The sequence below is a fragment of the Ambystoma mexicanum genome, chromosome 4q, assembly GCF_040938575.1.
Source record: "Ambystoma mexicanum isolate Mex_15411 chromosome 4q, UKY_AmexF1_1, whole genome shotgun sequence".
Lineage (NCBI taxonomy): Eukaryota > Metazoa > Chordata > Amphibia > Caudata > Ambystomatidae > Ambystoma > Ambystoma mexicanum.
Genome location: NC_090928.1, coordinates 582,355,534 through 582,373,659, shown reverse-complemented (window position 1 = coordinate 582,373,659; position 18,126 = coordinate 582,355,534). Strand labels below are relative to the sequence as shown.

Below are 18,126 nucleotides of genomic sequence, written 5' to 3'. Positions count from 1 at the left end.
ACCAAGAACTGCAAATAAGGTACTATTAGGGGTGTCACGGTAATAGTTTTATGACGGTATGATAACCTTCTTGTCAAATGACGGTATATCATGGTTATCGCGGTATAGCAGGTGGAGTTAACTAATCTTACCAAATATTTTCTAAAAGGTCGTAAATTGTTAGATTCATCATCACAAACAAAACCAGGCACCCAGGGCCAGAATTGGGCTTTTCAACATACTTTCCTCTGAAATGCCCCCCTTGCTTCCACCAAACACACGTGTGGAGAGGAGGGAGCCCTGCTGCGACTGGCAAAGCAAACTGAATAGCTTTTCTTAAGTGGTCATTTAGGCTTTTAGCTCCCCCACTGGCTACTGGTGAAGATGAACATGTTGGCATCTTGATAATCTATATGCCACAGATCAATGGAGGCTGATGGTAGTTTTTTCTCTTTTTTTTTTTCTCTTTTTTTTTTCTCCCTCTCCCTCTCCCTCCCCCCCCCCCCCCCAAAAGGTGTTCCGTAAGCATGGACATTTTACCCTTTGGTATGGCAGCAGGGAATACCCGCAGAGATTAGTGAATTTCCAGTGTGACTTATTATATGTAAATTCAATGATGGAACCAGGGAAATCCCCCATTGTCATATGTTTGGCAAACTTTATAAATGTATAAACCCCAAAGCCGCCATCCCAAAGTAAACCCTTTTCCTTCTTGGCACTGTATTTATTCTTCCTATTGCTAACATATTGATTTTGTGTCAGGCACATGTGGTTTATGGAATGGCATTAAAAACTGCTCCAAGTGACACTACTTGGCAGACGGCACATCCAACAGTGCAAGACCAAGACTGCGCAGCACTTGCTTACTGCAGCCTTTCCAAATCAGATTGAAAAGCACACAACGGTATAAAGGGTATAAACAATGTGACGGTTATTATTGTTCAATTAAGTGGTTCACAGTATCTTTAACGGTATACCGTTACATCCCTAGGTACTATTGACTTAACTGCCCCATAGGTCAATTTGCTGGGCATAAAGAGTGGTTAGTTCTTTTTGTTCCATTTTTGTACATAATCACTTTTCAAGAACATTGCAGCTTTTGCTTGCCTTTCACCCCCGATTCAGTACTCACAATGCTGCACCTATTTGCTTTGCTTATTCTGCGTTTCTTCCTCAGGGGCGGGTTTGGAGTAGTGTTTTTCTAGTTAGCTATTATTGTACATGGTGTGTTTAATTAAAGTGTATAGATTATTAGAGAACCTTGATTGGAGATTCCTTTATAATATGTTGCTGTTTGGGTTGCTACTGAACCATATTCAAACCCCTCTTAAGAGTATAATCATGGTTTGAAATCGAGGGGAGCTGGGAGCCATTTAGCTCCTGGTTGTAGCATGGAAGAGACTAGTTTGCATGAAACCAACAACTACCAGGAGCTACCTTTGGCTCCCCAGACCAACTGATGCCCAACAAACACACCTGTGTGAATTTAATTTGTCCATTTGGGACAATCTATAAATGAAAATGAGTACACATCTATACAACATTTAAAGCACAAGGGGTCATAAATAATGGACAAAATTATATTTGTGCATCTTATGTGGAAGAGAGATTTGCGAAAAGCTATGGAGCAGCTCACTGTCCCACCATAGTAGCTTCTGGTCACCCTTTAATACGATATACCCAGAAGCTGCCCTTAGCTCCTACATATGTAATCTTCATTTCAAGCCCTGGAGTATAGCCATACCTCGGCCCACGTCACCACAAAAGGTGAAGGAGATATATCTCTTGACTGTGCCTGTTTTACCTTTATGATTATGTTGGCTCTTGGTTTGCCGAAGTGTGACGGCTGAGTGGGCGTTTTAGCCTCTACTCATCCTTGTACTCCTGCAGGGCAGAAGTCAATTTGTCACAAGGAGTTCTTGTTCATTACTCACCAATGGCTAGTGGTGGGTACTAATTGTTAGCCCATTGGTTGAACTACCTCCAATTCAAGGTAACAATACTTGGAGGATTTGCTCAATGTGCAGTTTAGGAGAAGACTATGAACAGACAGACATCTATTTTGATTTTGATTTTTCCTGCAAAGATATTGCTACAGAAAATATAACAAACCAACTATGTGCGTTTAGGCTAAAGTAGTTAAAACTAAGCCGGGTAAATATGAAAACATTTAAATACGGATTCTGCTCAAATCATCTTTATCTTAATTTGCTGGTTTATAACCTCGCAGGAAAATAAACGATCTTGCCTTGTAACGAATTCACCCAAAAGGAAGAACATTCTATACAGCTATTCATATTAAAGAGATGAAAAATTCAGAGACTGATGAAGTGATAAAGTGAAACCCCTCTTTTCAGACAGGCATAGGCGCTTCAAGACTGCTAGGGTGGCCATTTTGAAGCCATATAAACACTTGTTAACACAACTTCCACCGGTTCACTGCTGTGGCTTTCACTAGATCATCAGCAAACATATTTCGACAACTGTTCACTAGTCACCCGGAAGTGCATTGTAATTGGCAATGAGAAGGGATGATTGTTGGATGCACAGATCATAGCCAACTCCTCTTCCTCAGCAGTAAGGCTGGAGGATGCTGGATGCACAGATCATAGCCAACTCCTCTTCCTCAGCAGTAAGGCTGGAGGATGCTGGATGCACAGATCATAGCCAACTCCTCTTCCTCAGCAGTAAGGCTGGAGGATGCTAACAAAAGAGTGAGCTAGAGATTGTTTTAATTAAACAAACGCGAAAGCACTCTGTACGATAGCATTAAGCAACCAAAAATCAAAATCAATTCTTTTTTTTAAATGATGTTTTTAAATATCAGTTTCCAATCACTCTGGTATCCTGTAGCCATGGGTGCCTGCACCGCTGCAGGATTCTCCTCACAGCGACTCAGCAGTGCGGACATCAACACAACTACACCAGATCTGATACTACAAATGCCCGCCTGTTTCTCCTCTTACGGCCCCCATCACTTAGCCTCTAAACTTCTAATGTCCGCCTCATAAAATGCATACCGACTAAGCCACCCACACGCAGCAATTGAACATCCATCCAAACACACACAAAACTTCAGACCAGCTTGTACATCACAGTCCCAAACAATACACCATCACACTTTCTGCACACGAGACTCCCCGCTGGGTACAGATACCTCAACAGCTTTTAAAAACAAACCACATGGAAACTCACCTGCATCCAGCAACACAACAACAGCGCCTTGCATGGCCTATGCCCCTATTGCCCAAGGTCAGTTCGCTTCTTCATGACCCCATATGGACAAAAGATCACGCAAATGGCAGCAGCGCATACTATAAAACCCATTAACATAACATGGCCTTAAGTGGGCAGGGGAATAACGATATAACATTTGAGGCACATCAATGATAGCAGCTTTAAGGCTGGGAGAGGGCCACAGACCACGTGCAGTACCCTTCAGGTTTCTCATGTTCTAAATGTTAAGTGCTGATCACCAGCAGGAGTTTAATGGTCTTTTTAATTAAATTCATCCAGAATCTATCTGCCCTTTTTGCTGTATGTTTAGCTATGGCTGCTTCCTGACAAAAGTGACTAGCGTTGGGTGTGCGGTCTTCTAATTTTCTATGTAAAACTGAGAGGCAGTGGTCAATTCTTCAACATGTTTGGCTGGCTACTGACTTCTACAGTTAATGTGCCCAGAAGACACTATTGCAGGTACACAACCTGCCCAGATATGGGTTTCTGTTTAAAAAAAACCTATTCAAGAAGTGGTCAAGTCAAAATGTAACACATTGTGCCATCACCAATGATTCAGAAGAGGAAGGCCCACAACTGGGAAAGCGTGTACTCACTCTGGTGACGACACCAGAGTTGCCTAGTTCCGATATGCTAGTGGAAAATTACTGCAGCTCTTGGGACTCTTGTTTTTTTTTATTTTGGCTTAGTCAAGCTCTAAAACCGGAGGCTACCTTTTTGGTTATTATCGCCAAGCAATAGGATTTCCTAGCCTAGGTCTTGTTTTCACTCTGCATTTCATGCAGGTTTCCTGTGAGTGCTCCAAATTACTACTGAGTACCCGTCTCCCTCAAACGTTCAGTCTCTATTCAATGTACTGCCCAGCCTCTCTTTTTAGCGACAGTTCACCAGTCTAGATATGATTTTGACCTTTTCAGTATGGCGCCGTTGAAAAGTTAAGACAGCTTACATTGCCAGGTTGGTACGTTTTACCAAACACAGCAATGTGCTGTGCTACATATTGGAATTTACGCTTACTAACAAAGTCTTTATTTCCAATATTTAGCTATACACCCAAAGGGACCGCTATAGGAGCAAAATGTGCTCCTTTATTTGCTTACCTCCTTTTGGTGGGTTTTGAGTGGAAACCATGTATGACAAGACAACAACCAACTACACTGAAAATATCACCCATTGTGTTAAGGCACATCAATGAGATGTGATATGGTAAGTGGTGGACAGTGCCCGTGAGGTCATCATTACATCTTAATATCACATGCAACCCAGACTTTACCACCACCAGAAGAAAAACTAGTGCTGCATCTTGAATTCTTTATGGACAGCATACATGGACAGAGCAAACCGTACAGAAGGCAGACAGCTACCAACTCCACTCAAAGATGGCAGTGCAAATCATCCAGATTGCAAGAAGGATGTACTGCATACATATCTACCATCCAAAAAGTAAGTGTAATCTGAGCATTATATATCTCAAGATTCAATAGGAGCAATCGATGAAGGGGTGACGGAAGCCAATGCCACGAAAGCACAAACAATTGAAAAGGCAAGTGGAAATGTACACAAGACCACCGATACCAACCTCAATTTCAAGTGTAGATGTTCAATTAATGTTTAGTAATCAACATATGCAAAGGTTTCAAATATAAAGTCAAACAATATTCAGAAGAGGTGTAGTTAACATTTATAATTATCCTTAGACATACAATAGCTAAAACTCACAGATAGTGACGGTTGGACTATACATTCAGCAGTGAGTCATATCAACAAATGGACTCAAAGTTTGGTCTAATACGTTTCGGTCATAGGACCTTCATCAGAAGTGTAGTAGGCTAAAACTCAAAAATTCAAAATATACATTAGAATATATCATTAGTATTTAAGACACTCAAATAGGTTAATATTGGCAGCAGCTGTCGTATTTTGAATGACAGAAATCCACAAAATCTTGCTGGAAGAAAGGATAAGAGATCTTTATCAATAAGGCACCTTAAATCAGGATCTCAAAATTCTCATACAGAGAATAAGGAAAGGACAATAAAACAGATAATATTTACCCAGTATGTGTAATAGTTGAGCATATATTTCATGAGAAAAAAGTCCTAAAAGAAGCTAGGATACAATTACTAAATAAATTAAGGTCAATATGGGTCACCCACAGAATGGGGCTCCAACACATTAAAACATCAGGGGCTTAATCCCTTATCTCTCACTTGCTCACTGTGTCAGTAGAACATCTCCATAGATGTGGTAGAATTATGTATTGTTTCGAACGCTGTACAATTTATGTACAGACCGTTAAACAACATTTTCCCAGTCATGATATATACAACGTCATGACGTTTATGTGGCACACAATGTTCCACGTTGTATAGAGAAGTAATGATTTCCACTCAAAGACTAGACCGTTATACTATAGTTCTACTTACAATACTTAGCACACATACAATTCCTATTAATGTATTCATGGATTGATTTGAATATTGGATGCAGGAAAATCAATACATATATGTGTCACCAAGATGGAAAATGTTTTATCGACCTTATTATCAATATCACAGGTGAAATATCACATTATATACCGTATAGCTAACACAGGTAAACAGATCATAAAGTATGTATGATCCCCAGCCTGGTATCACAAAAACCCAAATCCAGTCTGAGCAATGCTTAAAAGCATTCACCTAAGTGCATTCACAAAATATTAAATTAGGAATTTCCTCAAATTACAAAACATGGTATCTAACACTCTTTTGCAAAAGAATAAATACATAGAAAAATAGTCCATGAAAAGTGTCTTAATAGACCATGGAGGGACTATGAGAGTTAGTTATATCTCGGTTTATAGAAAATGATGGAATTCATTAAGGTCATTGAGTCCCTGTAGAATAATCGTATCTAAGTAATCTATCCAAAAGGCCTACCGCAGTGACAGGAGCTTATTGTAATGACCACCCCATTAGCATTTGGGAACTACTTCCAAGATATAGAATTGGAGCCGAGCTGTATTGTGGCTATATTCTATAAAGAGTAGAGGCTCCTCTGAACATATGACAGCTAAACGTAACAAAGGCATACGCTCGCCTGTAGTGACATAGCTCACTGAACAGCATGGAAGTGACACAGTCAGTGCCAAAATGCATGGCATCAAGCCCTCCCTACCCTGGGTCCAGGCTGGTGACAGGAAACTGGCACTAAAATAAGCTGAATCAAACTGGGTTTTGGCTTTCTGATGTATTGATAGGTCTCAAAATGGGCAGGTAACACAAGAGGTTCCTTGTGTGAATGACGTACAGCCCTCAGCTTTTAAGCATAGTAGCTTACCGATTATGCTTTCTACTTCCTCCCTTTGACCCCCCATCCCTTTATGGCCTTTTCTTCCACTTTGTCAGACTTTTCACTAGTCATCTCACTCACTCCACCCCGCCCGCCCCTCCCCCCTCCCCTTCATGGCTGCGCTTTTCTCTGCTGTTCTTTCCTACTGTGGGCTAAAACGTACATGCCTATATTACATCCAGAATGCATAACCATCTGAATGCCATTTGGTCTTGGGGGATTTCTTTTGATCCACTCTATTGCATTTCATTAAATGGTGTACACGTACTGAGGTATAGGCATGGTCACTGTGTATGCTGCCTAACAACACCATGGATAGGACACTAGGAGGCGCGCAAGACCATTTTGTCATTTAGTTTTATCTATACTATTACTAAGGCACAATCGTTCAAAAGACAATCATAGGGTGTCACAAATCCAACATCTAATTCTGAATAATATAACGACATCAGTCAGTTGGACACAAAATGAACATTCAAGCATGAAACTCCTTCACTCTTTCCGTTTTTATTCAATAGCACCCTCGGGTCACATTGCATTCCCAATGTACATGGCTGTGGACCAGACCCTGAATCATCTACGATGATCAGATATTAATATGGAGTGCATTTTAGATTATTAATATTTGGAATACCCATATGCATCTCAAGAACTTGAATAAGTCACTTTATTCAAACCACGAATTCAACTTTTAAGATATCCAGCGTAACAATGATGAAATCGTACGTATGCTGCATGATGTCATCACACGGATATAAACAACAAAACAAAATGGCGCCTGCGACTCAAATGTGCGGGATGCCGACCAGCTCAGCACGGCTTGGATGAATACATCCAAAACATAATTGAGGTAAGACGGTAGTCCCTGTGCACTGTGTCGAATTGAGGGGATGCGTCCTTGCTCCCGAAGGGGGGAGTCAACCCCTGTGAGGCTAGCCTACTCCGCAACATACTCCCTTTGGGTCGAGGAAAGCAGGACCCTCATGGGAGAGACTCTCGCTTTGGGAACGAGGACTCCCTTTTCCTCTGAGGAACTCTTATGCCCTCCAAGTGAGGCCTTATATGGACTTGTGTAATACATCAGAATGAAGATAAAGTGAACCTACATTATCAGCAACAAGAAATTGAGTTTGTCCCTTTAAAACAAAGTCTCCAATGGACTGTGCAGAGGACACTGAAAAGCGATGATGTACCAAAGGACCATAGAGAAAAGGCAGAAAGTTGAGAAAGGGCGGAAAGCCAGGCGAGAGCAAGAGACCGAGATAACCAGGGGATTCCCTATGTACATAGAGCGGAAGGAGGCAGGGCTGTCACACAGCCAGCACAATCCAGAGCAGCTCTGATGCGCAGCGAGAAATGCTGGGGAACCAGCATGTGAAAGCGGAGGATATACAAGCACAAAGGAACAGAGACTTCTGTGGTGGCATGACCATAACGCATTCGTGGCTGGCTGGCAGCCAGCACATACAACTACACGGAGATGACCAGAGGGTGGATGGAACTCCTGATCCGAGTCATTGTATCAGTGCTATCCAGAAGGCAAGAATGGGATTCCGACGAGAGAGATGCCTTGGAAAGCAAGCCACAGAGCTACAAAGAAAGTAAGATTTAGTCCAATGCCCTACGGCACTGTTACCCCTGAAAACAGAAGATAATACAGGCAACAGGACTAACAGAATGTCAAGAGGGACTCATTATAAATTCATTGAAACTCGTCCCAGTACTAATGTGAAAATAAGGAAAAATAAGCCAAGGAAACGGCACTGTATTAACAAGGTAAAGAGAAACACGAAAACCATAGAGTGGGAGAGAAACAGAACTAGAATCTTATTACACCAGGACTATGTAAATGCGATAAGGATAAATCCTCATACGTGAAACAGCACCCTGGGAAGAGGTGGATTAGAAAGGGAAGTTGAACAACCAAACTATTTGAGAGGAGAGCAATATACATGAGAGTATCGAACCCCAAGAGATAAACAAGGAACCTGAACAGAACCTAGAAAGTCTCTAAGAATGAGGGAGGGAAAATACCAGTCCCATCCCAAGGATAACCGTAGATTCTTTATGAATGGTCTACTGATTGCAACAACAGAATCAAGAAAACCTTGTGACAAAATACAGCAACGAGGAGAAGGGAGTCATTCTCCTGGCCTTAGTTATATTAGTGGTAGGGTCAGATAAGTTAGATTTGGACGGTGGAGGACTTGTTTTGGACATTGACGGATGAGCACCTTAGTTAGTAAAAGAGGTAGGGAATACCATGAAGACATAGGGAAAGATAAACCTCATTTTACTTTAAATAAACTATATAGTGGACAATATTTTTACATCGTCTGCCTCCTTTTTCTGATCCTCCACAGCACACAGATTACATAACTCCTTTCTTGAAATTATAATTAGTCAACACTTCTTGTAATTTTCTGGATTTTTATAGATATCCAGAACTACAATAGAATAAATGGGCAAAAATAATACGCTATATCTGGGCACTAATGGTCATCACAAGGACTTTTACCTTAATCGATTTGTTGACACAATTTCATTGTGCAATTATGTGGTTTTTCAACTTTTTTATTGGATACATGTTATCACTCATGTCTGAATTATTATGCACAAGAATCCTCATGATTCTTTTCTTTGCATTGCATTTGTCCACTTGTATTTGTCAGCCTTCAGAAAGACCCTTATGGTTGAAGCATGTGTTGGCTGTTCTTTTGAATAAGAAACCTTGGACTTGGAACACTATTCATGTTGGAATCTTATTTTTTTGACTCACTGACTGATGTCAATATAGTATTCAGAATTAGAAATTGGATTCGCGATACTCTCATTTTCTATGTGCGATTGTGCCATATCAACATTAGGTTTCATGGGCTCCAATTGTGGCAAGGTCATCGTCACACTTTTTCTAATGCACTAGCTGCAAACACACTTACATTATTCTTGACCCGGGGCAGTTTTGATTAACGTTATAGTGGTCCTTTACGTTGCCTTTACTTTTAACGTTAAAAAAAAAAAAATGTTCTCCTTTTTCTTTTTGCCCACTTTTACCATACATTTTCTACAACAGTCTTTTTTTGTGTAAAATTGTCATTCTTATCTCTTCACTTGAGCACAGCCTTTCTTTTCATGCTGGTTGCAATGCATTCTGGGTACACTTTTCTACTTAGGAATCTGTATGTTTCTCACCGACCCACGGGGACCCATGTCCATTATGGAGGAGCTAAGGAGCCAGCCCAATGTATACACTGAGCACTCCCTCAGCTGCTTTTTGCATCTGAGGGAGCGCTCCTCGCCTGGCTTTAATTGTTAAAGGAAAACGCGGTTTCCGTTTGACAGTTCTGTTCCCAGTCTTTCATATACAATGAGTCATGCAAATCTGAGGGTGTTTTGTTTCCCCAACATTGCATGGTGCAACAGGGATGCTAGCTGAGGAACTGCATGTTTGTATGTGCGATGGAAGAGCTATTGTGCCTCCTCACACATACAAACAGATCCAGCCACTTTGTCATTAGCGCTTCAGCTCTTGTGCGCATGTGCACGAAGCAAGAAGCCCTCTTTGCTTCCTGCTCATGCTACGCGAAAGCAGGAGCGCTGGCAGGGAAAATCAGGACCGGGGCACAAGGTATGTTAATTTAAATATGTCTATATCTGTGCGTATGCTTGTGTTGTGTGTAATGAGTGAGTATGATAATGGATGTGCGTGTGTGTGAATGAGCGACTGCATGCTGTGTGTGGAGGTTGTGTGAATGTGTGTGCGTGTACGTTTGTACTGGGACGTGGAGCTTATCTTTACATGGGGGGGTTCTGCATCAGCCAAGACCCATGTGAGGCGCTGGGGAGCAGGCATGGCATTTTTTTACTGGGCATCTATCATAAAGCAAGCATGATAAGACTGGCATTTTAATGCAGCCAGTCTAGCCATTTCTTACTGTGGCATGCCTTTTTGTATTGGGCATCTTTGATAAAGAAAGCATGGTAAGTGCTATGTAAGTGCTATTAATTAGCTAAACTGACATTTTAATGTGCCTAGTCTAGCCATTCTTCTGTGGCATGAAATATTGTATTGGGCATCTTTGATAAAGCAAGCATGATAAGTGCTATTGTGTAGCTAGATTGGCATTTTGGTACAGGTCTAGCAGTTTCTTACTGTGGCATATTTTGTATTGGGCATCTTTGATAAAACAAGCATGGTAAGTGTTATTACGTGGCTAGACTGGCATTTTGGTGCAGCCAGTCTAGCCATTTCCTACTGTCGCATGACATTTTCTATTGGGCATCTTTGATAAAGCAAGCATGATAAGTGTTGTTATAAGGCTAGAATGACATTTTAATGCAGCCAGTTTAGACATATTTTTCATACTGTGGCAGGGCATTTTTAATGGTAAAGCCAACTGGAGTAGGTTCTTACGTGGGGATACTGCCATATTTTGCAACAATAATCGTGGACATGATTTCTTATAGTATCATTACTGGCATTATGCGTAAAGCAAAGTTGAATATGTGCTTAAATGGTAATACTGGCATGTACTGTAGCAGCCAGCATGGAAATATATGGGCGCAGCCAGCATGAAAATGTTTTCATACTGGTGTATATTGTGAATAAAAGCAACCTGAAAATGTGTTGGCGAAATGCTCCGCTCCTCTGCACTGTTGGTGACTTGCATCTATTGGATTGTTTCATGCGTTACCGTACAAAACCAATTGCAAACAGTTTGGCAGTTTTACCCAATTTTTGCACCTTTTCATTTAAAAATATTTCTCTGAATTGGAAGCCGCTCAACACCTCTTAATTGGTGAAGGCTCCCTCGCTACACTCCGTCACAATGGCATATTTGGGGGAAATATTTACGCCCATACAAATTCACCAACCGCCACTGAGGTGTAAAGCCAGAAACTGAAAACTGAACAATTGTACAGGACAAAGTGAGAATCCTGCAACCATTGCTAAAAAAAACCAAGAGAGCAGTTGTCTCCTTTCACATGTACTCAGAGCCTGTAGGTGATATTTCATCTGAACAGACTAGACTGTCCTTGACTATCATTTCAAACTGAGGTATGAGGGATCTCTCTTCTGTTAAATTATTTTTGACTAGCTTTTATTTAAAGCTGTGCCGGAGGTGATGCCTCTTCTGCTAAACACCACCTTGAACTACACATTATTGGGAGCTGTGCTGGGAGTGTGGTCTGTTTGAAGTAAAAGAATGCAGTCTCTGGCTGACTGCAAGGGCATTTTTTGCAACTGTTGAGCAGGAGAGGATGTATATTAACTTGATGCAAAACTTGGATTGCATTAAACCTACTCTGAACATGCTCAATAACAGGTTTAACCATATTGCTAAAATAGAGGTATGGTCAGTGCTCCATATAAGATTTTAACGCAAGAGTATTTTACTCCCCATTTTTTTATGTTGGGAGTAAAACAATGTTTTGGGGAGTAAAAATGTAAGTCCAGTTCCCAATGGGAGTATTTTATAAGTAGGTGAAAATATGTTTTGACTGGAAAACGGAAATGTTTTTGTGAGGATAATTATTTCTTTGCACCTAGTTATTCATGCACATTAAAAGATACATGTTTACTTCTTCCAATCAGGCCGTAATAATAGCAGCTTCTTTCTGTGGTACCACGTGGGCTACTAGTCCTAACATATCCATGGAGCTGTGGGGGTGAAAGCAAGGGCACACAGTCCTTTGTACTGATTTCGTATTTTTGGTTGGGAGTCATTTTACTCCCTATGTTTATTTTTGGGAAGTATCTGCCTATTTTTTTAGGGGGTAAAGTGGCCAATGCACCTCTTATCTGTAGGACTGGGTATAACTTGGGCCTGTTGACCCTTATTTGGTGTGCCACCACCCCACCATGTATTTTTGCCCCCGTTTGCCCCCCTCCCAATACTGATTTCTAGTGACGCTTTTGTGGTGCTGCATAACTCTTACAGAACACACCCCTTTTTGTATAGCGCTAAATGATGGTAGTGACTGATGGAGTGGGTGGTTGCTTACATTTGCTTAAGTATTGTTCCCCTCTGTCCCACAAAACAGCCTCTCTAGCCCACTCACTTGACAATGACACTGACCACCGACAGTGGGGCTGGCATGCCCAACACAGGTTTGAACTTCATCTAGTGAAATGGGGTCCACTTTTTGTTGCATCTGGCCACAACTGCCTGCCCAAGGTGGAGGATGAGGTAGACTTTGAGGCTCAGTTACCCTCTGGTCACCGACAAAACACCCTCAACCTTCTCATGCCCCACACGATCGCTGGTTGCCTAGAGCCACGGTTTTGGTAAGCAAGTGCGGTTATTTATGTGTGACTATCACCAGGGGTGTTGCTAGGTCTGGGAAAGATCTGGGGCTACGCTAATGTCGGGACTAGGGGCTAGCTAGCCTTTTGGCTGTAGTGCCCGAGCTTCGATCCGGGGCTACAACCAAAAGATCTGGGGTTATAGCCCCTTCTGACCCCCGCTGCTCCCCAGCAACGCCTCTGAATATCACCATACATGTGTTTGTACATGCGCCCTGTTGTGCCTGCACTCTGGCTGCTCATGTTCTATTCCCAAGGAAACATTCTGACGCTGCTGCATGTAGTGTGCATGCGTGTGGGTTTCTCTTGCAAGGCTACAGAACGCACTGCATTGGTCCTGCATGCGAGAGAAGCTTGCATTGGTTTTTCTATTGGTTTCTCTGCTCATTTGGACCCTCGGGGGATCCTTCTCATATCCCTCCATGATTGCGCTCCCATTTTATACTCCTCTCCTGGGGATTTTCAGCTTTCTTACATATTTGCTTTCTTTTCTGGGGGAATCTCTTGCAAGGGGCTCTTTGTTTTGATGGACAATGGAGGTTTGTGGGAAAAGTTGGCGGCTTAAAGACCCTGTGCGCAAGGACACGCCTTGCCACATACAGGATATTTCTGGAAGACTGATCTAGCTGGGGCAGAATCCATCCCGTGTCGGGGCAAGAGGCCAAAGAAGGAACCGTGTTTACACTGGAACAATACAAGTCATGCTGGCTGGCCGTGTTCTGGGCCCTTCAAGCATGGCAGTCACAGTAAAGTACAGCAGCCCTGTCGATAAACGCCTGCTGCATCCCATTAAAGTACAGCAGCCCTGTGAAGTGCTGTGAAGTGCTGCAATTTTCTCGCCAAGGGAATGCTGTACTGTGCATTACACCTGATGAAGGGGATAAGGAGACAATTCAGAAGAGCGTAGTCCAACATTCCAGTCTCTGCTGAGACGACCACACACACAAACACACAAACCCCCAGCCCATTGAGTCTTAACACAAAGCTTTTTAGTTTGGGCTATTAGTTGGCGCTTGCGGCGCCTTTAAGCAGAAACTATTGCATTAGAATACAGCTAGGGAGAAATGCCATGAGGAGGAAAACTGGTTTTAGTTGTTTGCTTACCCATTGACTACCCATGGACATGCCAATCCCTATGGCCATTCCCACCCAGTTCCTGCCCTACCAAAACTCCTCATGGGAACTCTTCAATCAAGCCTCATCATCAAACTTTACACTGGAAGTACCTGCTAGTGTTTTTTCAAAGTAGTCTTCTGAGAGTAAATGACTTGACTGGAGCTTTAACCCTGCTAATGGTGTAATAAAAATGTCTGTAACAGGCCTGCCTGCAGACACCCGCTTTATAAGCACTATGCGTGTTCTTCAATGAAGTTCTGTTTAAAACATGCATTGGTAAAGCAAGCAGTTAAGGCTTCCGTATAAGTATTAGGCATTTGCCAGACACTGGTATTAGATGCCCAGGTACTCGCACCATTGTGCACCTGCTACCATAGATGGCCAGTCAATACCACTACAGCAGTGCTAGGCGAGTGTCTTTCTCAAAAGCCCAAACTGTTGACAGTGCCAATGCTCGTTTTAATGCAGTGGTGTGTCAAGATGTTGCCCACAGGCGTTAAAACGGGTGCAGCTGATGACATTCAACGGTGATGGTAGAGGCAGTCCAAATCCGAGGGACAGAATTTTCTGCAGAAAATGAGGATTTCTTAGGAGACAACTGTACAGATTTTGAAATGTTTGGACAGTCGCAGCTTCCCTTCTCCCACTAAAAAATGTCCGACTCCGCAGAAATATGAAACTTTGTGAACTTTTGCTAAAAAGGTCCCCCTCCCCCTCCTGCAGAAAAACAGTCGCTTAGGCGATGAGGGCTGAGATGCAAGCAACAGCATTTGGCTGGTGCCGGGGTATGCTAATGAAGTATCGGTAACATTTCCTGACCCCTCCCCCCCCCCCCTATTTGTAAAGCCGCTCCAGGAAACCTGTCCAGAGAATGTAATTTTGGAAAAACGAGTACTCTCGACGACAAGGCGCTGTATAATGACACTTTGTGTCAGCGAGGGATTTCGCTGCGGGGGGAGGCAACGGACCCTGCACAATTTTGTATGATTTCACCACCAGCCAGAAGCAAGCAAGATCTACCCATGCGCACACAGCGCCCCCTGACAGGCAGGTCCCCCCACACAGCCCGAAGCAATCCACTTAATTGACAGTGACAATAAACGAGAGGCTTGGAAGCGTCAGGCCGGGCATACAGTCGGCTCTCTTTCCAGAGACCACCTCGTTCACGACTGCACGCACTTTGTGTTAGCCAAGTCGCCGTACAGCCGAGCACACGCTCCGGTTCCTACCCCACAAGCCCCCCTAACGCCCCCACCCCGCTTGGAATCACCCCCACCCGTCAAACACGACAATTGCCTCTGCCTCCCCTCCCCCGCCACCATAGACGCTAAAAGGACCACTCCTCCCAGCAAGCCTTAATCGACCCTCCGCAAAGTAGTTCACGGTTTGCACTCCCAAAAAAGTATCTCCATTGATTTCAATGGCAACCAATACCTCTTTTTGGAAGCCTGTGCCGAAACAACAATCTTACTTCACCATACTTGTAGACTCAACAAGTTGATAGGCGGGACAGTGGGCTAGCATTCCAAGAGGTGTGGATACGTCGGCCGTGTTGATTCTGAAATCGCGCACAAGTAAACAGTGCAAACTCCACACAATTCCAAAGCAGCAACAGCACAGCTAAAGTATTTCACCGCCGCTGGGCTGTACTTGCTAGAAAGGGGCATCCGATCGAATACTTCCAGTCTTGGCTTTTTTTTCTGATCTCTCACAACATCATCTTCTGGTTGCCACAGGTTTCGCACATAAGGATACACTAAACTACTAAACCCGAAAGGTAGTGCCACGACGCGGGTCCGGTTAATTTAAACATAGCTCTGCACGTAATTCACAGTATCCCGCTGAGGGGCGCAGAAATCCTCTCCACTCACCCGTCGGCATTTTCTCTTTCACGAGAAACAAGGAATAATCCAAAGGGCTATTTTAGTCCAGTCCGAGCGCAGACAGGTCCCCCTCGGCGCTGCCCGTGCATGCATGTCTGGGAGCCTGCTGCAGCCCTGAGCTCACCGCCTGCCTCCCTCCCTCGCGCACGCACCGCCCGCACCGCCCGCCGCAGGAGCCGGGCACGAAGGGGGCGGGCCGCAGCGCCCTACTCCTCCTCCTGCTGCTGTTAGGGGGTGGAGGGGGGGCGAGGCAGTCAGCACCACCGCCCAATGAGAGCCCGGCGAGGCGGGCCCGACAGGAAGGACCGTGGGGGGCGCGCGCCCCTCCCCCTTCCTCCTCACAGGCTACTTAGGAGACGGCTGGAAGGAAGGGGGTGTGCAGCTTCCATGCAGCCGCACTCTCAGCCCGCGGGTCTCCGGCACCACCGAAACAATACAGTGCACTGATCCCCGAGAGCCCCCGGGAGGCCGGCATTATGTCACCGAGTGCGGCCTTCCACCGCAGCGCTCGGCCCCGGCGTGCCCGCTTTTCAAAGCCCGGTCTCTCTGGAAACCCTAACCACCCTCGCTTCATTACAAACAGGCGCGCGTTAAAGTAGCAGTGCTACGTTTTTTTGTTCCTTTTTACTAAGTGCGTGAAAGGGAAGCTGCTTCAGTATTATTCTTGTACAGTGTGTTTAAAAAATAAAAATAAAAAAATGCTATAATACCCCTCCCTCGGGCTGCTGCAGGTCTGGAACTTAATTCAGACAAATCAATCACACGCCTGGAAACGCTGCCTGCACTGGAAGCCCCGCAAAGGGAAGGAAGTTTAGTAACAACAGGAAGGTTTCAGAAACTCCTGTAAGGGCTGCTGCTCCCATGGCAGATGTATCCTCGTGACCATATGTGTATCATTTGAGCACAATAGTGTAATTGACTTTTCACGTCACGCGTAAGAAGAAGGGCGTACGTGCAACCTTTCAACGCTCTAAGAACGATCTTCACATTCTATGGCAAAGACCAAGCGTTTTTAATAAAGCTTTGGAGCCTGTGGCCGAGGGCTCTATTTGAGCTTTTGCCCTGTGCCGCGGAATGGGGCACCCACCGAGCTAAAGGGCACAGGTATTAAGCTATGGGAAGCTGAGCTAGTGGCTAGCAGGGGAAGGAAAGAAGCCAAGAGGGCGACTGACAGGTGCTCCCCACGCACTCCTTCCTTCATCCAGGAGCAGCAGTAGCGGGGGGGTGAGGAACAATGGCACAAGTGGCTGGGCAGGAAGGAGCGCCAAGAGGCCAACACTTCCCCACTTTGAAAGGGGGAAGTGAGTTGGCCAAAAAAACAAAGGTGCAGTGTGTGAGGTCTCCACTTAGCGTAGAGTGTGCATGCAGACCGAACTGCGCTCGCTGGCCAAAAATACAACCACTCGTGATCAGGGTTGTACATGAAACTGCTTTATTGGTGCGCTGTGCGCGCCCATATAAATGTTGGTCAGCCGTGCACGTTCCTGTGGAGTCATGTGGCGTTTTTTGATAATCCTGCAAATGCTGCTATAGTCATTGTTCAACAGGCATGTGGGTGATGTTGGCTACGCGGATGACCCTCCTGACATTTGCCATCAATTGCTCTACCACCCTGTTTGCTTGGGGCCACAGTGGCGTAACATTTTTTCCAGTGGTGGAAACCTATTTAGGTGGCAAAGTTGTGGAAGTCTTTACTGGTGAAGAGGGGACTGTTGTCTGACTTGACGACTTTGGAGACTCTGAACGCTGAGAATATTCGGTCGAGCACTGGGATTATTGCCAGGGCACTATTTCTGCCGCTGGATACCTTGAATGTTCATCTAGTATTACCAGTGCGTATTCCCCCGATGTCAGTGGGCCGTAGAAATCACAACCTCTCCCCATACCCCTTCTGGGAGTGGTATCATGTGCAGGGGCTGCCGGAATGCTGGGGGTTGCTGGCTGAGGCATATGTGGCATGATTTCAACCTTGTCTCGATTATCTTGTCCATGCCGGGGAACCACACCTTCCTCCGAAGCATGCGTTTTGTCGACATAATACCCTAAAGATTTTCATGCGCGATGCTGACTGCACGTTGGTGGAGGGATGCTGGCAGCACCACGGTCCCCTTTTGAGTATCAGGGATGAAGGGAAAATGGACAGCTCGTCTTTGGACATATCGAGGGTCAGGGTCCATCGAATGCCTGGTTATTCCATACAGAAGCTTTGGCTTAGATCCACCTACCGTTTCTGATGCAAGAAGTTAGGAGGGATAGTGTTGCAGCTTCCGA

The 18,126-nt window shown here is 44.3% G+C and overlaps 1 protein-coding gene across 3 annotated transcripts in view; it reads right to left on the bottom strand.

The window, feature by feature from the left end:
* The window catches only part of PLEKHG1 (pleckstrin homology and RhoGEF domain containing G1), a 360,323-nt gene extending 344,302 nt beyond the window's left edge, over positions 1 to 16,021 (bottom strand). For 2 of the 3 annotated variants that reach the window (XM_069608126.1, XM_069608127.1), the window contains exon 1: positions 15,844 to 16,021. In XM_069608126.1, the coding sequence (XP_069464227.1) occupies positions 15,844 to 15,853 (10 nt within the window). In that variant the 5' untranslated portion in view covers positions 15,854 to 16,021. The other variant, XM_069608128.1, reaches the window with a different exon arrangement.
* Positions 16,022 to 18,126: the final 2,105 nt, after the last annotated feature.